The sequence below is a fragment of the Carlito syrichta genome, unplaced genomic scaffold (genome assembly GCF_000164805.1).
Source record: "Carlito syrichta isolate Samal-C Ts95f unplaced genomic scaffold, Tarsius_syrichta-2.0.1 Scaffold301637, whole genome shotgun sequence".
Taxonomy (NCBI): Eukaryota; Metazoa; Chordata; class Mammalia; order Primates; family Tarsiidae; genus Carlito; species Carlito syrichta.
This window is the reverse complement of record NW_007245733.1, coordinates 161,656-188,724: the sequence shown is the minus strand read 5'-3', so window position 1 is coordinate 188,724 and position 27,069 is coordinate 161,656. Positions and strand designations below refer to the sequence as shown.

At 33.7% G+C, this 27,069-nt stretch overlaps 1 protein-coding gene across 1 annotated transcript in view; it reads right to left on the bottom strand.

Annotated features, from left to right (window-relative positions):
• Positions 1-357: 357 nt before the first annotated feature.
• The window catches only part of LOC103257309 (regulating synaptic membrane exocytosis protein 2), a gene marked incomplete at its 3' end in the record, with an annotated part of 156,620 nt that continues 129,908 nt past the window's right edge, over positions 358-27,069 (bottom strand). The window contains exons 8-12 of the mRNA XM_008055033.2: positions 24,394-24,506; positions 18,099-18,146; positions 14,485-14,615; positions 3,295-3,466; positions 358-511 (exon numbers count right to left, since the gene is read on the bottom strand). Of these exons, the coding sequence (XP_008053224.2) occupies positions 358-511; positions 3,295-3,466; positions 14,485-14,615; positions 18,099-18,146; positions 24,394-24,506 (618 nt within the window). The remainder of the gene's footprint in view (positions 512-3,294; positions 3,467-14,484; positions 14,616-18,098; positions 18,147-24,393; positions 24,507-27,069) is intronic.

The window sequence follows — 27,069 nt, the reverse complement described above, 5'->3', positions numbered from 1 at the left end:
GGTAGAAATAATAATTTTGGGTATCTACAGCTACATGAAAAACAGTACTTTATTAACTATGTCATTCCTATATTTAGGATTCCATGCACTAATATTTAAATATAACTGTGCTTATTTTGTGTTCATATCATCCAAAATACAACCATAAAGCACTTCAACATAGTGATGGGTGAATGTTATGGGTATACCTTACTTTACTGTATCAAACAATTCAAAACCGTCAATAAGAGCCATGGAAACACTAATAGACAGATGCCTGCTAATACCCAAAATGGTATCTTCACATTCTGCATTAGATATATCATTCAAGATTAGGAAAATTCAAAAAAAGGATGATCAATGTTACTGAAAACTTACTCTGCAATCTCCGTGTTGGGCTCTCTCCATGGAGCTGTCTTCGTGGCATATATGGAGAAGGATGGGGAAGTGGCAAAGAGGAGACATCATGGGTCTGAAGTTTGTACCAATGTGGTTCATCATCTAATAATGCTGTTTCTAATTCAATTAAAATCTACAAATCCAAGAGACAAAGAACAATTATAATATACCAATAATAAAGAAAGTCTGTTCAATGGTTGTATAATTTTGATAGTAATAGTTATAATGGTAATGCTATTACATCAAAATCAAGTCATTTTGATGTTGCAGAATTGTCTCTCTAGTCATTTTGATGTTGCAAAATTGTCACTGTGCTTTGACAATAAATATATAAAAGATAATTTTTTATAACTCCTTAGTGATTTAATAGTTTTAAATATCTAAGACATTTATCTGTTGTGACCCTTGACTATCCAAAGTACTAGAGGCTGTTAAATTTACCATTATAGAAATAACAGTTTTTATTAGAAAATTACTGCAAGAATGACAAGTATTTGTACCTCATTTTATAATTTTAAAAGCATTTTTATTGATGATCACTAATTTAACTTTTACAAGAACCTTTAAATAGATAAAAAACAAAAAAATTTTGAAGTGCCTACTGTATGTTAAGAACCATGCCATGCTATTTTTCGTAATTATCAGAAACAAATGCTAGTTTTGTCTTATTATTTATTGTTCATAAACGAGGATACCAAGGCTAAAAAATGTTTAAACTAATCTGCCCAAGGTTACATCAACTTGTAAGTGAAAGAGATGTAATATAAATCAGTCCGTCTTATTTAAAATTCTATATTCACCATACTATGCTGCTAAACTTCTAAAACAAGAAAGGAAAAAACAAGAATGAATTTTTAATATGAGCCACATCATAATATAGATTTTATAATATGAATATTTTAAAAACTTACAAAAGAAATCAATCTGTAGAAATAAATGACTATTTTATTCTCTAGAGTTTTGCAAGTATGACAGTGTTTATACTCGTGTTTACAAGAACCACATAAATTACTATTTTGCTACAGGAAGTAAAGACGCAAGACAGCTATTTTTTAAATATTATTTCTTTCTTTGAGACAGGGTTTTGCTCTGTTGCTCAGGCTGGAATGCAGTAGCATGATCATGGCTCACTGTAGCCTCAATCTCCTGGGCTCAAGTGATCCTCCCATCTCAGCCTCGTGAGTATCTAGAACTACAGGCCCATGCCACCAAATCTGGATTATTATTATTATTATTATTTAGAGACAGGGTATCTCTATGTTGCCCAGGCTGGTCACAAACTCCTGGCCTCAAAGGAATCTCTCACTTCGGGCTCCCAAAGTGCCCGGTCTATTTTGCTTTCTATGTTTCTTATTTAATCCTCCTATTAGCCTTGAGTTGCAAATAGTATTACTCTTACTTAACTGAAGAGGAAACTAAAGCACGAGTTAAATAACTTGCTCAAAGACACAAGGCTAGGAAATGGTAGTGCCAGTTGTACAGTCCCAGGCGGTTGGCTCCAGAGTCATTGTTCCTAACAATTGTGTTGCCCTTCTTCGCAAAAGTTTTTTTTTTATGTTCATTGCTCTTTGGTTGCTAGCTGACAATATTAAGTTAGCTACTTCTATAGATTGTTGTCTTTCCCATGAAATTGCCATTTAATTTTCTCAGGAAAACCAACCATACTGAAAAACATTATAGCAGACGACTTAGCAACTTAGCATGTTAATAACTGCATAATTCCTTCCCATCTAGACCCTCTCCAATTCTTTCCCCACACTACAGATGGAAATATTTTTTTCAAGTACCAATGCAACTGAACCATTCTCTTTTTAAAGATAATAGGCTACTAATCCTTGGTTCAGTTTCCACAGGATAAATAGAAATTTCTCAACATATTAAGATACATGATTTGGCATCAGTTTAACCCTCAAATTTCTTTTTTTTTTTTACCACATTCTTTTCCAAAGTTAATGGAATTGCCAAGACCCCAACACCGCTGATTTCTTGTTGCTCCCTCTATAGATACTTTGCTCTCCTTCACTAAGTTTCCCTTCCTTTGTAGACACTTCCTTAACTACCTCTCCTCTCCTGCACATTCCTATTGCATTTTTCTCTATATGGCAACTGGCAAGCTGTAATATAATTATTATTCACTTGTTTGTATCACCAATGAATTGCAAATTCCTCGAAGTAGGTAATATGCTTTATTCACCTTTGAAGTCTCAGTCTAGTAAAGTCTAGTGAACAATGTCTAATACATTAAAGGGCTTAAAAAATAAGCCATGGCCGGATTTGGTTGCTCAGCCTGTAATCCCGTGCCTTTGGGAGGCTGAAGTGAATGGATTGCCTGAGCCCGCGGGTTCGAGACCCACCTGGGCAACTTGGCGAGACCTCATCTCTACAATAAATCAAAATGAGACGGGCGTGGTAGCGCGCGCCTGTAGTTCCAGCTACTTGGAAGGCTGAGGCGGAAGGATCACCGGAGCCCAGCAGGTCAAGGCTGCGGTGGCCGGGAGCAGCCACTGCACTCCAGTCTGGGAGACAGAGTGAGACTCCAACTCAAAAAAATAAAAAATAAAAAATAATCCAGGAATAAATGGTTGAACTACTTACTAGTGGTACAGTCGGATTAGTAAACTAACAAGATAAACTCAATACTATAAGACAAGGCAATATATTTGTGAACTAGAAACCAACCTTTTATCATTAACTCTGAAATTTCTATGATAAGAAAAGCATGTAAAGATTGCCACAGGGTATTTAGAACCATTGTTTTCTATGGTATCATCAAGTTTTGTCTTAAAGCAGAAGCTAAATTCATTTATTGTGTCTATCTTTTCAGATAGTCTAAATGTAAAATTGTAGTGACATCATATTAACAAAAGTATTCAGGATGCCATAAATAGTATATTCTTTAAAAATAACTCCAGATACCTCTCCCAAGAATTCACTTTCTTCCTCTCGTACTCGAGCTTGATCCCAAAGGGTAATCTCCAGCATTCGTTCGCGAAATTCTCTTCGGTGAACTGGAGAATAAATGAATGTTTGGTTCCATTTGGGTTCTAATGTTTTCTTCACTGTTTTAGTTCTTCTCTTGTTTTTATCACTATGAAAAATATAAGAATATATGAACTTATATAAAAGTATAAGTTTTTCCCTATATTTTATTAATTAAAAATTTCTCAGGAGACAAGGCAAGTGAAGTTTCACCACAAATTTATCATGCATTACAAATGTTGTAATCTCTAAAACACTATTAAAATTTATAAGGAATATATTATACCATATTTTAAAAGTATGTCTTAATAATAACAATGTTTTAATAAGTCTGATTTTGTTCAATGATAGATAAGTGAAATTTAATTGTTCTCAAATTCTAAATAAAATCAGACTTGAGAATAATCAACTCTAAAATTTTTAAATATATTGTCCTATTGAAAATCCTCAAAATGGTAATCAACTAGTAGCATTACATATATTATTTACTCAGATTACAGAAGTCATATTGTACAAAAAAGATGAGTCCATTATGACATTTACAACTTCATATTCATATAGTTTAGTTAATGACCAATTGCAATTTACATTTTATAAAGTTAATTTCCTACATACAAAAAATACACATATGCTTATTTGACATATATCAGGTCTGCAGTATCATTGTAAAATTATTTCTGTGTGAGGTAGCCACTATACCATGAGTTGAAAATGAAAGATGACCATCCTGATAAATAGAACTTCCGGCTCAGAAGTTTTCAACTCTTTTTGATTGTGTATCCATATCAAGTGAATGTTTTGACTATGCATGTAATTCAAACATATATTTATGAATTACACACATGTATTACCGTACTGTTGTACTAATGTATGGCATACATTGGGAAATATACTAAAATAGAAATTAAAATTGTTAAAAATTTAAATATTTCGCTAATGGATTATCCTAAACATCCTCTGGGGCATAACCATCCTATTTAGAGATCACTACTCTAGTTTACTTGTTGGATAGAAATAAACAAAATCAGAACATAAGGCCAGCATCGTGGCTCACGCCTATAATCTTAGTACTTTGGGAGGCCAAGGAGAGAGGATCCTGCCTGAGCCCAATAGTTTAAGACCACCTGGGAAACATAGCAGAACTTCATCTCTCCAAAAAAAAAAAACCAAAAAAACCCCCCAAAATTAGCCAGGTGTGGTGATGCACGCTGTAGTCCCAGTAGAAGGATTGTCTTAGCCCAAGAGGTCAAGGTTGAGGTGCATTGTGATTATGCACCCAGCCTGGGTGACATAGTAAGATTCCAACTCAAAAAAAAGAAAAAAAGAAATAAACTTTAAGCTATTTAGGAGAGCTATTTAAAGTGAGAAGTGGACAGATAAACTCCAGTTAGAATAATATCCATTGTACAAATTATCTCTAGCACCTGGACAGTTCCAAGAGTATAGGGAAATAAAGAAGATTGAGAACAAAGAAGGGGAAGAATGTCTCTAAAGTAAGGAGATATGCAACTTCTTCTTCTAAAAATGTTAGCATTTAATATAGAGTTGACTTCAGTAATCAAGAGGTACTAGATGTTTTCAGAGCACATGTGTGTTATGTGGCAGAAAGTTTTTTTTTTTTTTGAGTTGGAGTCTCACTCTGTTGCCAACGTTGGAGTGCAGTGGCAAGCTCTGGCTACCACAGCCTCAACCAGTTCAGGTGATCTTTCTGCCACAGCATTCCAAGTAGCTGGAATTATAGGCATGTGCCACCACGTCCAGCTAATTTTTTGATTTATTGTAGAGATGAGGTCTCGCCAAGTTGCCCAGGCTGGTCTCAAATCCATGGGCTCAGGAAATCCTCTCACCTCGGCCTCCCAAAATGCTGGGATTATAGGCATGAGCCACTGCGCCAGGATTAGAAAGTCATTTTTGACTACACTAACCAATAAGAAATTTTGTTAATACACATGGAAAAGACAATATGCAAGGCAGTGCTTTATTAATTTTGAAGGCATTAGTAGAAAAATAACTTTGCAAATGCATGTAGGAAATTTTATCTCTGTATATAAAAAGAAATGATACTGTATATAAGAATAACTGAACCAAATAATATAAATAATAACAAAGAATATGATTTGTGATCTTTCTCTCTTTCCCTTCTTTTAACATTTCAACAAATATTTATTTAGCATCTACTCATATTCCATTGCTAAAGAATCAACTCTGAGACCTTGCTAAAAGATAAAGTCCCTGCCATGAAGGCCAGGAAAAAAGTATTTAGAAGACTTGATATCTAATTAAAAAATGGTTTATAAAAAAATCTGAAAGGAAAAAGAAGAGTAAACAATGAACTTTCTCTTAAGGACTGAAAAAAGTTCTTAAACAATGAATGGCAATTTTAGAAGGGATTTCTATTTTTGATAGAAAGTAGACCAGATAATCTCTGAAGTTTCCTACAAATCCAACATGCAATTACAATTTAATAAGGCAATTCAGTGTGTACCAAATCAATAATTCACAAGAAGCTGGAAAAATAACCTTATCTTCAACAAGTTAAATAAAATGAGTTTTTTTTTCTATAAGTATAACCAAAGTCTTCAGAATCAGAGCATGTTGCATAAGTCAAACACTGCAAAGGTGTTAAAAGTATTTAAAAACTAAGATTGGAAAGTGAAGACAGATGCAGGAATCCAGGCACTCTATTCTCCACTGTGTCCTGGGGTAGCACAAGAACTGAAGCCCTGCCAGCAGACTAAAGAGGATAAGTGAGTCAAAGATGCTTTGGGATGGCTCACCCTTCCCAGATGGGTGCAGACATCAGCCCCATGCAGGAAGAGTTCTGGGCAGGGCTCAGGATTTTGAACAACCACAGCCCAAGCAGAATAAGAGAACAACATGCTGGATAGCTGATGTGAGCATGGCTTTCGTCCAGATAGATGGTCCAAGGGCAAGGATGGTCTGCCTGCAGAAGAAACGTGGCACAGGCATGGTGAGTGTGGCTTTCTGCTGGACGGGTAATTCATGGGAGGGGAAGGCCTGCCTGCAACATGAATCTGGCATACATGTACCACTAGAGGCTGATAGCCATCCCCCCAGCCAGACTAGGAAGAACCATCTCAAGGCATGCAGCCAGGCAGGGTGCTGCCCATCATTTCCTCAGTTGCAGAAAACCTGCTCTATTAAAAGAGCAGAGTGACGACCTGAATAGGGAGGGAGTGACAAGACATCCAAGGGCTCTCTCAGTGGGAAGGCACCGGGCTTAGGCCACAGTCAGCAGATGGGAGGCCCACCCACCTCCCCCTTGCTACCCACAGATCACTAGCAGCATGAGCTGACAGCTGCTCCACAAGTTTAGCAGCAAGAGAGAAGTTCTGCAATGACAGAATTCTGTTGCAAGGTGGAGCAAAGAGCAGATGTGAACGCCCCTCACTCTCTTACTGACTGGCATATATTGAACCACAGAAAGGACTCTAGAACAGAGAGTAACTGAATAGCTTCAGAGCTTTAAATCAAAAGAAAATATAGAGTGCAATGAGAAGCCTGCCACAAAGAAGGAATAATCAATGAAAAAAATACTGGCAACCTTCAGTGTCTTAAAGAGTGCCTGAAAAAGCAGCTATCAGAGTACAAACAATGGAAACCACTCAGAAATGACCTGCCCCAGATGATAGCTACAGAAATCAGAGATTATGAAAAAAAAACCACAGGCAACTCTCTGAGTCATAAAGAGACAGTGCCTAAAAAAGCAGCTATCAGAACACAAACAATGGAAACCCCTCAAGAATGACCTGCCCCAGATAACAGCTACAGAAATCAGAGGTCGGATGGCAAAATTGGACAGGAACCAAGAGAAACTAGAAGCAAAACTCACTGAAGTAGTAAAGGAAGTAAAAGCAGAGGTAGCCAATTTTTAAAAAGCCCACTCTGAAATAAGGGTAACAAAAAACTTCATCCTAGAAATCAAGAACACACTAACAAGCATAAGTGGTAGGTTCAACTAGGCAGAAGAAAAAAATATCAGAGTTTTAAGATCAAAAGATGGAATTAACTCAGTCCATCAAAAACATTGAACAATAGCTTAAAATTAAGAAGCAAAGCAACTGATGTGGGACTATGTCAAGAACCAAATCTACACAACATTGGTATCCATCAAGGAAAAAGAGAACCTGGAAACAACATGGAATAAGCATTTCATGAGTTCATTTAAGAAAAATTCCTACATCTAGCCAGAGTGATGACCATCCAAACACAGGAAATTCTGAAAACCATCCCCAAGGCACATAGTAATCTGCCTCCACAAAATAAGCATGAAAGAAAAAATCCTAAAGGCAGCAAGAGAGAATGGTCAGACTACCTTTCAGGGACAACCCATCAGAATCACTCCAGACTTACCTGCAGAAACACTACAAGCCAGAAGGAACTGGAATCCAATTTTTAATGTTCTTAAAGATAGGCAATTCCAGCTGAGAAATTCCTACTGTATCAAGCTAAGCTTCACCAGAGATGTGGAACTAAAATCATTCCCAGACATCCTATCTCTAAGAAATATATTGCCTCCAGAACAGCCCTTTGGGAAACACTAATGAAGGTGTTGAACACAGGAAAAATAAAGAACGGACATCATAAAAGTACAGGCAACTAGAGAGTTAACAGAACATACAAAGCACATACAAAAATGAAAATACACACATAAATAAATACAAAAGTAAAAAGGAAACAAAGCAAACCCTAAGAGCTCTATGACAGGGATAAACTCTAACATTTCAATAATCAATATGAATGTGAATGGACTAAAAGTGCCACTGAAAAGACACACAGTGACAAATTGTATAAAGAAGCATGATGCAACAGTCTGTTGCCTCCAGGAAACTCATCTCACTGCAGAGGACCCCCATGGGCTCAAAGTTGGAGGCTGGAAAACAATCTTTCAGGTGAACAAAAATCATAAGAGGGTAAATGCAGATATTCTGATATTAGTCAAAGCAGTCTTCAAACAATCAAAAGTTAAAAAGGACGTGGAAGAACACTGCATAATGGTAAAAGACTCAATCTACCACAAGGAATATCCATCCTAAATATATATGCACCCAACACAGGAGCACCAGCTTTTATAAAATAACTACTAAGATAACTAAGAGAGAACATTTACTTTCATATAATCATGGTTGGAGACCTAAATACCCCAATAATAGTTTTAGCTAGATCACTAAGGCAAAAAAAAAAAAAAACCAATGCAGAGATATGGAATCTAAATCCACACTCAATCAAATAGATTTATAGACATCCAGAGAATACTTCACCCAATATCTACTCGGTATGCATTCTACTCCTCGGCACATGGAATATACTTGAAGACTGATCACATTCTCAGACATAAATCAAGCATAAAGAAATTTCAAAAGATTGAAATAATACCATGCCTCTTCTCAGATCACAGTGCAATAAAATAAATATCACCACCTACAAAATCCTTCAAAACACACTAAGGCATAGCTGCTAAACAACATGCTGTTGAACAGCTTCTGAGTCAACACAGAAATCAAGACAGAAATAAAGAGATTCCTGGAAATAAATGAAAACAAAGACACGTCTTATCAGAATCTCTGGGATGCCATGAAAGCAGTGTTAAAAGGATAATGCATACCACTGCACACACATCAAGAAACATCATAAGTAAACAGCCTAATGTCACAACATAAGAAGCCACAAAGGCAAGAGCACCCGAATCCTAACTTCAGCAGAAGAATCCAGATAACCAAGATAAAATCACAACTAAAGGACATAGAAGACAAAAATATCATAGAAAGGCTCATCAAGCCAAAAGCTGGTTCTTTGAAAGGATGAATAACATTGATGGTTCCTGGCCAGATTGACTAAAAACAAAGAGAAAGTCCAGAAGGACCCCTAGCCAGATTAACTTAAAAAAAGAGAGAGAGAGAGAAAGCCCAGATAAACACAACTAAAAATGCAAAAGGCAAAGTCACAACTGACCCTGAAGAAAATCAAAAGATTATCAGAGATTACTATGAAAACTTTTATGCAAATAAACTAGAAAACCTAGGACTGTCTGTTATTACACAACCTCCCAGAGTTGAAACAAGAAGAAATTGAAATTCTAAACAGACAAACAACAATCCAGGAAAGTGACTCAGTAACAAAAAATATCCTCACCAAAAAAAGCCCTGGACCAGATGGCTTCCCAACTGAATTCTATAAGACATACAAGGAGGAGCTGACACCAATCTTATTGAAAGCATTAAGGCAAATGAGAAAGATGGAATTCTCCCCAACTCATTTTATAAAGCTAACATCATACTTATACTCAAACCTGGCAAAGACCCAACAAGGAAAGAGAGTTACAGGCCAAACTTCTTGATGAATATAGATGCAGAAATTCCCTACAAGATTCTAGCAACTTGGATCCAATAACACATCTCAAGGATCATCCACCATGACCAGGTATGCTTCATTCCTTGGATGCAGGGTTGGTTGAACATCCACAAGACCGTAAACATAATTCAGCACATCAACAGATGTAAAACCAAGAGCCACATGATTATATCATTAGATGCAGAAAAAACATTTAACAAAATCCAGTATCCCCTCTTGATAAAAATCCTTGATCACCTAGGTCTAGAAGGAACATTTTGCAAAACAGTAAGAGCCATCTATGATGAACGCACAGTCACCATTTTGCTCAATAGGCAGAAGTTAGAAGCATTCTCCCTAAGAATGGGAACAAAACAAGGATGTCCATTCTCACCCCTTCTGTTCAGCATAGTGCTGGAAGTCCTCCAGAGCATTCAGGCAAGAAAAGGAAATTAGGGGTATCCAAACAGGAAAAGAGAAAGTAAAGCTATCCCTCTTTGTGGACAGTATGATTCTATATTTTGAAAATTCTAAGAATTCTGTCAAAAACGTCCTCAACTTTGGTAAAGTCTTGGGGTACAAAATCAATGTGCAAAAGACAACTGCATTTCAACACATCAGCAACAAGCAGGCAGGAAACCAAATAAAATGCATAATTCCATTCAACAATAGCCACAAAAAATGAAATACTTGGCGTCCACCTAATCAAAGAAGCAAAAGATCTTTACAATGAGAACTGCAAAATGCTGCTCAAAGAAATCAAGGATGACACAAATGGAAAAACATTCCATGCTCATTGATCTAAAGAATCAGTATAGTCAAGATGTCCATCCTACCCAAGGCAATCTACAGATTCAATGCAATATCCATCAAATTACCAATATCATTTTTCTCAGACCTGGAAATGACAATACAGAAATTCGTATGGAAACAGAAAAGAGCATGAATAGCCTAAATAATCCTCAGCAAAAGAAACAGAGCAGGAAGTATCACACTTCCAGACTTTAAGCTTTACTACAAGGCTACAGTGACCAAAACAGCTTGATATTGGAACAAGAATAGTCACATACACCAATGGAACAGGACAGAGATTTCAGAAGCAAAAACTCAGTCTCTCAACAGTTCATCTCCAACAAAGCCATCAAAACAACCACTGGGGAAAGGAGACCATATTTAGCAAATTGTGCTGGGAAAGCTGACTGACCACCCGTTGATGAATGAAACTGGACCCCTACCTAACAACAAATACAAAAACAAACTCTAAATGCATCAAAGACCTAGATGTAAAATCTCAAACTGTAAGAATCCTAGAAAACATAGGAAACGTCTTATGCACATCGGAGTATGCAACAAGTTCTTCAACAAGTACCTAAAAGCTAAGATAGACATGTAGACCTCATCAAACTGAAACATTTTTGCACAGCAAAATAAACCATCAAGGAAGTGGAGAGACAACCCACAGAATGGAAGAAAAATATTTGCAAATTATGTACCAAAGGCCTAATATCCAGGATCTACAAAGAACACAAACAAAGTGAAACGAAAAAAATCACATTAAAAAGTGGACAGGGGACATGAATAAACACTTTTCAAAAGAAGACATACAAGCAACCAATAGATAACATGATAAAATGCTCAGGTTCACTAATCATCAGAAAAATGTGAATCAAAACTATAATGAGATGCTACCTAACTCCAGTAAGGATGATCATTAATAATAAATCAAAAAACAACAGATGCTGGCACGAGTGTAAAGAAAGGGAACACTTCTACACTGTTGGTGGGAGTGCAAGCTAGTTCAGCCTCGATGGAAAACTGTGCGGCAATTCCTAAAAGAACTAAAAATTGATCTTCCATACAATCTAGCAATCCCTCTCCTGGGAATATATCCAGAGAAACATTAATTTTTCTACAAAAAAATACACCTTCACACGCATGTTTATCACTGCACTATTCACAATAGCAAAAACATGAAACCAACCATACTGTCTATCGAAAGTAGACTGGATAAAGAAAATGTGGAATATATATAAGATGGAGTATTATGCCGCCATAAAGAAGAACAAAATCATGAACCTTGAAGCAAGTTGGAGACCATCAGACTTAGTGATCTACCACAAAGATAAAGAACTAAATACTGCATGTTCTCACTCATAAGTGGGACATGAACACTAATCACAACAGCACAAGGGAGGGATCAGCAGTTGCTGACACTGCTGTGGATGGGGAAAAGCATGTACCAACACAAAAGGTATCTGATCCTATACCAGGGGGAGTAAGGGACAGTTTGAGATCCAAACTTCACCTGCATGCAGCCTATTTGTGTAGTTAATCCTTATTTGTACCCTACATCTCTGTAATAAAAAAAAATTTAATACAAAAATATATAAATATTAAAAAACTCAGATCAATAAGCATGTGATAGAGATATTTTTTTAAATAGCAGCCTAATAATAATGAAATAAATAACTGATCTTTAAAAGCATCATTAAATTGCTGAGGAGTGCTAACTTTTTCAAAAAGTAAAATTCAACTTAAAACTTTTTTCTCCTTATTTTCATGTTACTGGTACTTTTGTTTCCATTTAATTTAACTTAGTAACAGCATGCAAAGATTTGATGTTTTTACTCAAAAGTTAAAAAAAAAGACAAATATTTTAAGTGGAAATCAACTTTATTTCAAATATAAAAAGATACAAAAAGGAGTATATAAGAAGTCCATTTTTTAGAGCACACAATACATTATATAGAAAATAACTTTTCAAATGGCCTAACCAACACTCCAAACTAGATCTCTTCTATATAGTCTCACTTGTCCCTCCAGGAAGTCTTATTAGTAGAAAGGTGTCAAGTGTTTTCTATGCTTATCTGTTCAAGTATTTCAGAAAACCTGTCAAGAAAAATTAAATACTCATAGCTAAAGCAAAAATAGTCCCTTATTAATGTGTAAAAAAGTATGCCAACAGCAAACAAAGAAATTGTTAAGATGATAGTGTAACCTGAGTTAAGCAGAGAATTCTTTTCACTGTTAGAGAGAAAACCCTGGAACTCAGTTGAGAAATAATCTGAGAATAAAATATTCAAATATTTCACATTCTTTGGTGTTGACAAAAGATTAAAAAAGAACAACACTCTGGCATATAAAGGATTGGTTCAGGAGAGCTTCCATTTTAATTCTATCTGCTCGGAATCCAGAAAGAGGGGTTATGTAAAAAAATAAAACTAAACAAAACAAGTCCAAAACAAGAAAAGAATTCAGTAATTTAAAATAACGGAATCATTTTAGAAAACATGTGCTTCTCTTCAAAGGTGTGAATAAGTAGAAACTTAAGTCATGTAATGTATATAAAAGCACAGCTGATTATGTCTTCTTCCTCTCTTATGGTTTAACATGTCTTTTAAAAAACAACATTCTTCAAGCAAACTTTGTACTATAAAACTGGATTGCAAACAGTTTCTAATAACTTTTGTTTTATTTTATTTTTGATTCAGAGTCTCACTCTGTAGCCCAGGATGGAGTGCAGTGGTATGCTCATTGCTACTACTCCTCCCGCTGGGCTCTGTGGATCCTTCTGCATTAGCTTTCCAAGCAGCTGGAACTACAGGCATGTGCCACCACTGCCCAGCTAATTTTTTGATATATTGTAGAGATGAGGTCTTGCCAACTTGCCCAGGTTGATCTTGAACACCTGAGTTTAGGCAATCCTCTTGCCTCCACCTCCCAAAGTGCTGGGATTACAGGCATGAGTCACTGCGTTCAGCCCAGTTTCTAATAACTTTAGATGATGCGTCATCTTGACATATTCTGAGGAATTTGTTACACAATTTTCACTTCAAAATATGTGTCAAAATGTAAGACCTTTGTGAATTGTCTACTTCCTTTCTTTTGTTTTTTTCCTTGCTAAGGTTGTTCAGATGATACTTTGGCACCCAACTCAACTTTGGTGACTTACTGCTTGAACTAAGTAAGCCGTGGTTCAAAAGCGTATAAACATGTTTAAGATTGTATCTGTGTCCAGTCACTTCCAACCTGAGAAAAAAATGACCAGACCTTGAGAGCACTCTACTTGGGAACAAGGGATGCAGAAAATTGGGGAAAGGGTAGTTGGTACCATGATTTCCTTTTTTTTTTTTTCCATGATGCCTATTGCATGGTCTCTTTCATGAGTGACTAGATTATTTTTGAGAAGAGATTTCTCCTGTCCTAATTTCTCCAATAAACCAGGGTAGAACAGTAACATTTATACTGATAAGAATAGACACAAAACACACATGCTTGAAGAAACTGATTCCAGGCCCCATGGCAAAATTTTCTTGATTATATGGAGTAATAAATTATAAAATGTAATTCACTAATTTTATAGAATAGAGAAAAATTATATCTTGGTAAGAAGAGGTATAACATTGCAAACAAACATGATGAGTACTTTTTAGAATACCAGTTCCAGCTTTTTGACTCTATAGTTTGTATTAAAAATCTGATTTTTAAGGAGTATAATTTTTAATATTTTTGATAAACGAAAACATATTATTTAATAAATAATCCACACATACCCAAATTTAACATTCAATAAAATATATACAATAAGTATTTAACATGTTTCAAAGCAATCTTAAATATTTATAGTCACTATTTTGATTTTTAAGGATCATTATGTTTATGTTAAACTTCACAAGTATCTGACTGGTATGATACAGAAAAATAGATAATACAGAAATGAAATACCCATTACTATTAACATTTCAAGAACATTTATTTTTTGTTTTATAACCCTACCTTCTGTCTGGAAGAAAGTAAATTTTAACATAGGGATTCCTTGGCCTCCCATCTTCCCTGGAAGGAAGATCCTTTGCTCCCAAAATAGTAACTATTAATTGGTGACCAACTTTGTCAAACCATAGTTTTATCTGAAAAGCAAAAATATTCATTTATCAGCTCAAACATTTTACTGCTCTAACATAATATATACATTTCCAATCTCCACCCCATTCTCTTATACTAATATTGGCACAGATTATAAATTTTACTTAAATTGTGGCTAGTTAAAATAAAAGGATATACTATAATAACTTCAATGAATAAAATAATAATTCGGATATTTCAGTTTCATTCATAAATCACTTGGGCTTTTATTATCTTAATGTGATTGTTTATTAATATACATCTAAGAATTACATTGTCATAATTAAGAACTTTATATACAATAAATGCTCTGTATCTTTTCTTATACAATAATCACTGGTTCATTTTGGTTCCCCTACAATACTGAGTTCAGAATAAGCCCTCAGCATGAACTAAGTAGTTAAAAACTTGTTTATATGATACTCAAAAGGAATCTTCAAGTAAATATGTCATATTATTCCATAGTGAACTACAGTTCAAAGATTATAAGCCATGGGGACTTACTAGTAGCTTTAGTCAATAGATTCCTTCAATTTGAACTAATGCTATAATAAGTTCATCTTTGAAATTTTATCTTGCTCAGACATGCACTCTTTTTCTTTTGTGAAGCAAATGCATCACATCCTTAGAATAACAAGAGTACATTTTATTATTAGAGGTAAGAAAATATGATAATTTCCCTGTATCATAATTGGGGATTGGAACTTCACATCTAGCTGCTGAATTAATTTGACTTAATAGTTATCACTTCCCACACATACCTCACACCTTCATACCTAGCTAGCTGATACTACTATGTCAGGTTCTATGATAACTATGGCCCTGATCCACACCTTGGCTCAGCAATTAGCCTCTATCTTAAAACTCTCTATCTCAGAAATCAGCCACTATCTTGAAACTGAAATGGAACCAGAAATTTGGAACTTGAGAATATGAAGTAAAAATCAATTCTGGTTATATATAAAATACTGGCAGTTCAGTTCCAATTCCAACATGTCTTTGTTGAGTCCCTCAGTTCATATTCGAGAGAATGAGAGACTAAGCAACTGAGTCAGAAGAGGTGAACTGACAGTTCAAGAGAGTATATAAAATTATTTCTATCCTTTTCATTTGCCAGATGGAATTAGCCTTCTTATAGGAATAAGAGTAAAAAAAAAAACACACATTAACAATTATAATTACTAATTTTGATATTGTGTTTCCATTTAATGCAGGTACTATCTTGCCACTGAAAAGCAAAAAAGGCTTTCTAATACAGTTGGCTAAGTACAAAAATATACCTTAGACAGGTAATTTTCAAACTTTAGTTAGCAAGCATCCTGTTTCAGTATTAACTCCCCTATTTATTAAAAAGTTACAAATTCCTGGGGTCCATCTCTCACCTAATGAATCAGAATGGAGTCCTGGAATTGGAATTTTAACAAGTATTTGGGGTGACCCTCATGTGTATTAAAATTTGAGAACCACTGCCTCAGATTAGGAAATCAACAACCTGAAGAAAAACGTCTCTAATATTCGAAAGGAAAAAAAGTTCAAATATTTGGTTGCCTAAAAACATAGAAATAGGTAAAGGGGGAAAAAAGACTAAACTTTCTTCTGGCAAAAAAAGATATGAGGGGAAAACAAAAAAGAAAGGAATGCAGGAGTGTGTAATTGCATACGAGATGAAAGAGATGTTATAGATAGCATTATGGTTTCTCTAAAATGTGTGCCCCAAACCAGATTAAATTCTACGGCATTCTCTCTTTTTGTGTCAGTAGTAAAATAGTCTATTACTTTATTCTTTCCAATACAGCAAAAAACTTTATCTGAGGATTGTAATATGAATATTAGGCACCTCAAAGCAAAAAAGATTCTGCAAGGCTGAAAAATTTTTTCCAATAAATTTTACATTTAGGAAACAAAGAAACAATAATACTTATTTATAAGATTAAGGTTACAATTATTGGAGCAAGTTATTGAGCTCTGTGAGAATTTTTTTGAAGGGTTGAACTAAGCACTTGTTGCTATCTCCACAGGCAATATTTTTGCACCTTTAAAATAATTAAAACTAACAATCTGAGATCTATTTCAAAAGCCTGATAAAGAGTATTTTTTTCAGGTTTCCTTAAGTCATGGAAAACCAAAAAAAGCCACTTACTAATATTATCCATTTCTCATAAAGGTAGTAAACATATGGCTTTCACATTTTTGCTATAATATTTTATAGTTATTAAATTATAATGTAAACATATACAAATATTAAAATAATTTAGATAGGACATGGGCACATTTTTATTTGATTATTTGATCAAAATGACAATTTTTAATAACCTGCCTTAAGCTGGGTGATTATTTAACAGCCCTAATTTTTATTTATATTATAGGACTTGCATTGAAGTTTTTAATAGATATCCAGTTCATGTCATCAAAACAGAATACTTTCTTAGCTAGATTTCTTTGTCACATTCCTAAACTTCTTATCTATGCTTTTTAAATAAATGGTTAAAATAAAGCTATTCATTCCCCCAAAATATAACAAACATATATTTACAATTCTAGTCCTGTCATAGTTCTTGTTCTGCTTCAATTTTATTAATAAAAATATTGGTATCATTCTAATTGTTTTAATGTAAATAACATTCCAGCTTTACCATGTAATCCTGTTTAATTTTCTTAAGTACAACCTAAGCAGTGTAGTTAAATATTTTATATTATATAATATTAACTAGAGTAATTAAACTTTTAAACTTTAAACAAAACAAATATTACTCAAAACCAACAAATTTTTAAAATACATGCAGCAAAGCAAGGAAAGCATAATACTAAAAAAAAAACTATATTGACATTACCATATAAGGGTTTTCTAATGAAAAGAGGCAAACAACTTGTACCCAGGTATTATAGTAAAATTAAATAAAATTGCAATAAAAAATATAAGCAAAATAAACACAACACATTGTATTTGGATTGTAATTTTGTTCTTTCAAAGTAAAATACTTTCCAAAAATTGAACCTTTAATACAATATGCATAAAGTTCATATTTTAAATAAGGTACAAATTTATTTGCCAATCTCCTCAAGGAGTTATTGCTTGGAAAATGCAAGAGAATGTTGATGTTACATGATGTAATGAATGATTTAAAGAGACAGCAAACAGCGAAAAAAGAAAAATATCAATAGTATAAAATTAACTATTTCTGTAACTGTTGCAAATATAAGTAGACTCTACATTAAATCTACATTAAATGCCACTTTGAAACCTATAAGTTTTAGTACTCAGTTCATCATATAAAATCACTAACAAAGATTGTCTCTTTAAATTTGTATTCAGTATTCTAATCCCCATGCAGAGTTTTACAAGCTGGTTCATAAAATGATCTGAAAGTCAACAGTATGGTTTGGAGCAACATACCAAAAAAAGGTTTCCTACTACGCATTTTCCAAAAACATATAAATAAGGGGTTAAAACACAACTTTAGTTTCTATCAGGCAGACAAGGCCTTTACCTGAACCCTAGGAACAAAAGGCGTTGTTCTTCTACTAAGGCTTTGGCTCTGGTAAGCAAAATTAAAGAAAAAAGCAATAAAACAAAACCAAAAAGGACAACACGCTGGAACTAAAAGACCAAAAGTAAAAACAAACACATACATCTATCCCTTAAATACAATTTTTTCATGACAATATTATCTAAAATAAGTACTTCAATGTATTTTATAAACTAATATTGCCCAATGCTAAAATACATTTAAAAACAATACAAAGTATTAGAATCTGTTTAAATACATTTTTTAAATGTTATCAACATAACAGTAATTAAGGTTGGCTATAAAATAATGCATTCAGGTTCTTATATTCTGAGAAAATGATTGTAAGCATAACCCAAGAATCAAGAACTTTCAGATTTTATCCTTAAACAAACTACAATAGGAAAAAAAGCATAGTCCAAAAAAAGAAAAATGTATTATAGAGTTATTAGTGAAAAGCCATCTGTAAAAGTAATTGTGTGACTTCTCCAAAACATGTCAAATCAGAGTCTAAAGAACATTAGCCGAGTTAGCTTTAGAATTTCTTTAAAGAATAAACACATGAAGATAAACAATGTGCTGAAATCACTGGATTAGTTGACTCACACTTGAAGAATCTGTACTAGGATCTAGTATTAAAACACCATCTTCAAACATTTATTATGCACCACTCAAGTTAATACTGCTTATTGCTGACCACACCTCTTAGTCCCAATATCTTATTTCTTTTTACTTATACAGTTCTCCGTATTTTTCCAAACCTTTATTTACAGCTTATTGCAACTTTATTTTCTCATGGTATTCCCAACAACCCTTGAGAGGTAGTTACTTTTATCCCTAATTTGTAGACGAGGAAACAAAACAGGACTAAACATACTTGCCCATACTCAAAAAGAAAGATAGTGAAAGGCACTCTCAAATTCTCAGAATAAAAGCAAATTTCTTTTCTGATTTTTTTTCCCCTTTCACTTTGAAATAGTTTCCAGAAGACTATACTAATCATAATATTGTGCCTTTACTCAGTTATTCCAACAGTTAAATCAGGAACAAGGCCGGGCTCAGTGGCTTAACCTCTAATCCCAGCACTTTGGGAGGCTGAGGCTAGTGGATTGCCTGAGCCTGAGGGTTCCAGACCCGCCCGGGCAACTAGGCGAGACTTGGCGAGACTTCGTCTCTACAATAAATAAAAAATTAGCAGGGCGTGGTAGCGCGCGCCCGTAGTTCCGGATACTTGAAAGGCTGAGGTGGAAGGATCCCCAGGGCCCAGCAGGTAGAGGCTGCGGTGGCCGGGAGCGTGCCACTGCACTCCAGTCTGGGCGACAGAGTGAGACACCAACTCAAAAAATCATCATCATCATCATCAGAAACAAAATCAGATGCATATATCTCTGGGCTTTAATGGGTTTCAAGGTATTTAATTCTGTCTCTCTCACCAAGATTCCATCCCATTCCTCACATTTCTTATAGATGTCTCTCTTGTCTACTTCAAAATCATAGTGAAAGGCTTCTGCCTTTTCCGGCTATATGGAAACATATAATGAGTACTAGGGCTTTTGCCGTTCAGCTATCATCGGATAGACACTGTTTATTAAGACATAAATCTAAAACCCAAAAGAAAAGCAGACTTAATTCAACCATGAGTCATTCCTCTCTCTTTCTAAAAATCAAGACAGTCTCACATCTAAGCTAACTTCTATTTTGTATGGACATATTCCTGGAGGAAGAAAGAAATGTTTAGGTATGCTACTGATGTCTGTCTGCATAACCATAGGATATTATAATTCTTTAGAAAATGGGGGGGTGGTATATGAAATTTACAGATACTAAGGAGGCATGCTGAAGAATGGGACTAGCAAGTACTCTAGAAATAAATTTTATTTTCTCTATTCTGCTACCTGCTCTGTTTACAACCAAAAATATTAAGGTAATAGAATAGTTTTATAAGTAAATATTACTTCAAAAGATAAAAGATTCACTTTAAAAGAAATAGTATTTTCAAACAAATTAATCCTTTAAAGCAAACATTTTTCCATGTTCTAAAATGACCTCAAACAAGCAACTCACAGATTTCTGGAATGAACCTTTTTAAATCAAAGGCAACTTAAACCTAATCTTCTCCCATGAGTTTGAACTTTAAATGTGGCTATCAAAACATGTTTGTTTTGGTAGTCTTTTTTAAATTGAGGTGCAATTTATAAAACATTCAACTGGCAATTTTAAGGTGTACAATTCAGTGGCAATTAATGTGTTTACAATGCTGTGTAATCATCTCTTTCTAGTTTCAAAACCTTTACATTACTCCAGAAGAACCTACTGTACTTTAAGTAATCACTCCCCATTCCTCCATCTCACTGTCCTTTGGCAACCACTAAGCTGCTTTCTGTGTCCGTGGTTCTGTCGCTATGAATATTTCAAATAGGAATGGCAAAGTACTATGTGCCTCACTGTAATTTGTAATTAATATTAATTCATTTATTTTAAGCAGGAAAGATCTTATCATATCTGTAACAATTCAATCTTCATTCAAACGAAGAATCTGAATTTGTATGCCACAATTTATTTTGCATTTTTAATGTCACTTCCTACTGTTTGCTGTACTACTGTCTTTAGGACAGTCCTTTAATGCAATACTCCCAGAATTACAAAGTTATAACAATGAGGTGTAAAAGATAAAAGCTCAAATAAAAAACTCCTATTTATAAAAGGTTTTTTTAAAAAGCTATGAAGTACATAAGGAGACAGAAAGGGCATATACCTACTCTGAAATTACTGAGGCCTACAATACTTATATAAAATATAAAAACATTTTTTAAAAAGTAATTTGGAAAAATATTACAATCATAAATCAACCATAGACAATGAAGTGAAATAAAATGATTATCAAGAGAATCAACTACATAATGTATTCTTATAGAAATAAATAATTCAGTCTTTTCTCACTTAAAAAAAATTAAACACTGTATTTTATCTTAACATTCTATCAAAAAACTAGCTAAAGTCTAAATTAATTAAAAATATTAAGAATTACAAAAGTAATCCTTTTAAGGAAAAAACAGCTAAATTCTAGAAGAACACATGAAAAGTGGACTCAAAATGAGAAAGTGCTGTCATTGAGAAGGGCGACATACAATCTAGGTGGCATAAACCTGAGCTCATTCTAATTCTTCCCACCAAATACATTCATGTCACGTTCACAGTGATGCCCTAGAACAATAAGCAGCAGGACAATTCTAGCATGGAGAGAAAATAAATCGCACACATTTAAAAAATAATCAACAGCTTTGAGCACAAAAATGTATACAACAAATATAAGAAAATAACAGTCAATGTACTGACATAAAGTATCAGGAAAGTCAGCTCACATACTATACAAACTATCTTTCTTCTTAGACATTAGCAATGTCACGATTTTATAAGTGAGGTATGGGCTCAAGTAAAATCTCATGAAAAGCAAAAATGTCCAAGGGTAGAAGGAAATAGTAATTGTAATGCTGGCTTGTGATTTCCAGGGGTCTTCCCAAGGGGTAACATAAGTAGCCACATATTTTCTAACTTCTACATCATGAGAGCAAACCCAAACTGTTTCCAAGCTGATAGAGATAGGATTAAATATAGAGGAACATACAATATCTAGGTGAGCATTTTACTTATGTTTTCCTGAATGCAAAGAATGAGAATAAAATTAATAAGTAACATGATTTTAAAAATCGCTGTATCATGTACACTTGTATTCCCAGTCACTAGCACCATGCCTTACTTGGGGTTAGAATTTAACATATATTTCTTAAATAGATGATTGGAATCTAATTTGAAAAAGTATTTTTGGAGGAGAAATTTGAAAATAGATTTCAAGAATCCTAAAATTTTAATTTGCCTTTTATATTGTAATTATACTTCTGGAAAGTTATCCTGCCAGAATAATTTTGTCCTAAGAAAAATATTCAAGATTTACATTCAAGGATTTCCATGAAATTATTATTTAGAATAATATAAATGAGAAAAAAGCAAGATATCCTATAATAATGAATTAAGTTACAATGAAGCATTAAATAGTTATTAAAACAATTTTAAGAAGAATTTGTAAAGACAAGAAAATGTTCATGCTACTAAGTGAAAAATTGCGATCTAAACTAGTATATGCATATTTATTCTATTTTTGTTTAAAATTTATAATTATATGAATAGTTTGATTTTAGCGTTAAGATTATAGGGGATCTTATTTTTGTTAAGTTTCTTGTATTTTCCAGGCTTCCCACAATAAATATGTATTGTATTATAATCATTATCCTTTATATACGGTGTGTGTGTGTGTGTGTGTGTGTGTGTGTGTGTGCATGTGTGTAATGTCAAAACACAGGTGGTTAAAAGTTTTACTACCAATATCATAGTGGGACATATCCCTTCCATGTCATAAGAAAATGAGAAAATGGTACACATTTGAAATTATAATATCATGTATAAATCTAAAAATTGTAACTTTACATCATATACACACAAACCAGTCAAGTTTTTATTGGTCTTTATTTATATAAAATTTTGTGTGAGTATTTGGAAGTAAAATTCTTAATTTTATATTTCCCCCAAATATTTTAAGTATTACCTTTCTATAATATTAATTTTGAACCATGAAGAAAAATATTTGAATCTGAAATTTGTCTTAATCTCTAAGCTATATTTTTTCTTCTCCTCTTAGTACAATTTGTATAAAGACCAGGGGATTCATTTCGGATAACAAAGTGATACTAATTATAGAAATTTAACTTCCACTCCGTTTTCTACCAACTGAAGCCAACCACACACACACACATACAGATTTATTTATGTTGAGCATTATTTAAAGATGAGCTATTGAAATGGAGTCATGATAAAAAAGCATCAGTTAATAATTATTAGTGTTTTCTAGGATGGCAGAAGAAAATACACACACATTTGTAACTATTAAATGACAATATATGTGCTGTCAATACATCTACAGGAATAAGTAGAAAAACACTACTTATTGTGGAGAATGGAAAAAAGACCATTGTCCTCAAATGAAAAGTTCACTCTGTTTATGATTCAGAAAAGAAAAGAAAATAGTAAAGGGAAGAAATTCATTTCAGCGAAACATTTATAACTTCCTATAATATCTAGATAAGAAATAAGATATATTTCTCACAAAACTATCTTGTTATTGTCACCTTTATGGTCAAAATAGCTCCAAAAAGATATAGCTAATGACTTTCATCAATAATTTTTTTTAATTTAAAAATTTCCCCGTTGTCATTTACTTCCTGCAACTCCTTTTAATTAATGAAATTGCTTCAGAAAAATCAAATACTACCCTCACCCCCTCAAAAAAAAATTCAAAGGATAGATTTCATAGCTGATTTAACAAAGCTATTTTTGTTTGGTATTAAAATATCAGCCTAAATATTTTAGTTTTTAACTGTAATTTTTTTAATCCAAAATTCAGTGCCTGGATTTTGACAACCTAAATAGCTCTGTAATATTCATAAAACATCAAGTTTAGTAATTACCAGCATTACTGGTAATATTAATCTCTGTGTTTTTGAAATATAACTGAATACATTTAACTATATTAATATTTGTAAATAGTTTAATAAGGAAATGGTAACCGAACAAATAAACAAAAAAGATGACTAAAACTGGTAAAGCTCTTTGAATATGGACATCATATAATATGTACAACTGAATTTTTAACTTTTATTTAAAATGCTTAAATTAGGGATCACAATGTGGTCACTGATGTATTCACTAATCTATTATGTATTTCTTTATTTATTTCATTTTGTTGACAAATACATCAGGTCTCATTATATTTCACAGCAATATTCCTACTCCAATGATTATTATTAAATTCACCCCAATTTTCTTAAAGTTGAAAAGCAGTGAAGAATATATAAATATATACTTTTATCTGAAATATCTTTATGTAGCATAACTGTTTCATTTCTCTAAGATTCTGTAACAATTTACAATCCTTTTAAGGTATAAAGTCAAAATTCTGCCCTTGAATACTGAAATAATTACTAAGAGAAAAAAAGAGTTTAGATAGCTTCATAAACTCTAGCTCATTAAATTCTAGAAAACCTAACTCCACTAAATAAAGCACTATGATAAATAAAACTGAATTTCAACTAATTGAAATGATAAAGAATGAGAAATTTGATAATTAAAAGTACAATTATATTCTTGGTTTACAAAACACTAGCATCTTATTTTAAAACCACTATTTGGCATTCCAAAAATAAAAATTAATTTAGTGATTACATACTGAAAGTTGTCCTGATAAGAACTGTGGAACATCCCTCAGCATTCCAGGACTCATAGGAGAGGTAACAGAAATAGAAGGACGATCCATTTTTTGAGATTCGAATGAGCTAGAACCTGAAACAATAATTGTACATCAAGAATAATAACAATGGCTCTACACTAGTATTTAATAATCTTTACCATATATGTTTTAATTTTTTTCTAATCTTCACAAAATGTCATTATATAGACTATTTTCTCAGTCACAATGTTTCAAATATTCTTAGAGGATTCTTTTGGAAGCATAAGTGCAATACTGGGATTCTCTTAAGACCAACAGTGAACCATTTTTGGTGCCAATTATAGTAGAGAAAAATCTCCACCTCAGGACTTACTTACTTTGTTATGTTTACTAAACTCATAACTTACAATAACATATTAAGAAAATTTTAAAATTAGAAACAGAGAGGAATGACCAAACATAAACCAATAAAGTAACTTGAAGACAGACTAAACTTGCAGTGCTGAGAACATAAGTACTAGCATCTCCAAAGTTATTAAATGTATCCAGTAGGTGATTTTTTATACTATATCTAGAAGAATATAATAAACTGGCAGAAAGGAAGTGAAGAGCTGTGAAAAAATACAAAATAGTAGAAAAAGCAGAACCACAGTACCCAGAATTTACATATAAGAATTTATTCCTATGAATGGGAAGGGGCAACTTGAAAAGTGAATAGGAATGGGTCTAATAATATACTGGGGGAATTATGTCCCTAAGATATTGGACTATGCATTTTGGAAATAATAAAGTATCCACATTAAGCTTTTATGAGTGAGATAATAAAAATTGCATTTGAGGAAGATAACTTGATTGAGACTGGGTCTGGGCGTGATGACTCATGCTTATAATCCCAGCACTTTGAGAGGCTGAGGTAAGAGAATTGCTTGAGCCTAGGAGTTCCAGACCAGTCTAGGCAACATAATAAAACCTCATTTCTACAAAAAGTTAAAAAAATTAGCAGGGTATGGTGGTGCAAGTCTGTAGTCCCAGCTACTTGGGAGATTAAGGCAGGAGAATCGCTTGAGCCCATGAGTTCAAGGATACAGTGAGCAGCCATGATCATACCACTACACTCTAGCCTAGGCAACAGAGTGAGACCCTGACTCAAAAAATAAATTAAATAAATAAATTGTGGATTGAAAGGGAGAGAGATGAAAAACAGTTAAGAGCAAGTAGAGCAGCCATAAAGAAGAACAAAATCATGAACTTTGCAGCAACCTGGATGGAATTAGAGTTTATAATACTGAGTGATCTCTCACAGAAACAAAGAGTTGAGTATCACATGTTCTTACTCATATGTGGATCTTGAACAACTACCTTATTACTATAAAAAAAGGATTGAAAGTGGCGGGAAACTGTGGGGAGCGGGGTGGGGGGGTAGGGATATGGGATTGACATAGTCGATATCTGCCTGGGGAGGGGGGGGCCACACCTCATCAATAAGGGTACCTGCACAGTGAATATTTGTATACCTAGCCCTGAATTGTACCCACAATTTAAAATTTAGAAAAAAAGAGCAGGTAGAATTAAAGGAGATAATAATGGTAAAGGCTGTGACAATAGACTGGAAAGAAGGAATTCATGTGACATCATGAATTAAGAAAATGAGGACTTAGAAACTAATTAGATGTGAGAGATAAAGGACAGAGGGGAGAAAACATGAAGATTTCAAGCCTAGACACCAGATATAGGGTCAAAAAGTTCCCTATATATCTGCTGTGTTCTCCAGACAGAATGATGCTGATATTCACTGGGATTTAAAACACTATGGAAGTTCTGTGTTAAAGGGAATGAATGGATAAGAACTTAGTTTGAAACACTGACCCTAGAAAACTTCTACACATCCAAGGGAAGATGTAAAAGCAGGTAGCTGAAAATGCAGAAAGAACCAAATGTCAGAGTAGAGACTAGTGCTGGAAATTAGAATTGGGTGCCTAATTGGAGATATACGTGGACAAAACCCACCCCAGGGAGAGTATAGAGTCAAATGCAGAGAACCTGCAAGCCTTGGGTCCAGAAGTAAATGGTGATAACTTTTACATAATTTAGCAAGTAGAAAGAATGACCTTTTTTAAAGAAATAAGATGTTTTCTTACTATAAAGCTTAATATAGTAAGCAGGAAGTACTTAATACAACGTATTCTTTGGACACTTAATAGAACATATTCTTTGGGCATCCAGGGATGAAGGGACAATGATAGATCCTTTTGCTCATGTAAATTTAGGAATCATATAGCTGGCAATCACAGCCATAAGAAGAAAGAAAATGTATTGAGAAACCAGGAACAGAAAGTTTAGAACTAAGCCTTGGAAAAAGATCAACATTTAAAGAATAAAAGATTGGATGTTATTTGAGAAAAGACACCTGTCTTCACAGGAACAATCTTGCAATTATAGACTAGGGGCTATTTTCAAAGCTAAAATAAGAAAAGGTCCCTTACTGTCTACACAATATCTGATGTAATAAAGATGAATAAAAACTTTACCTACCCCATACGATTGTTGTAAGAATTAAGTGTGATAATATAAGTACTAAATAAAATGGGAGCAATGAAGATAATGACGATATCATTTTACAATTGTATTATTTTTTGTTATAGCCTTATGTGCTCATGACACTATTTTGGATAAAAG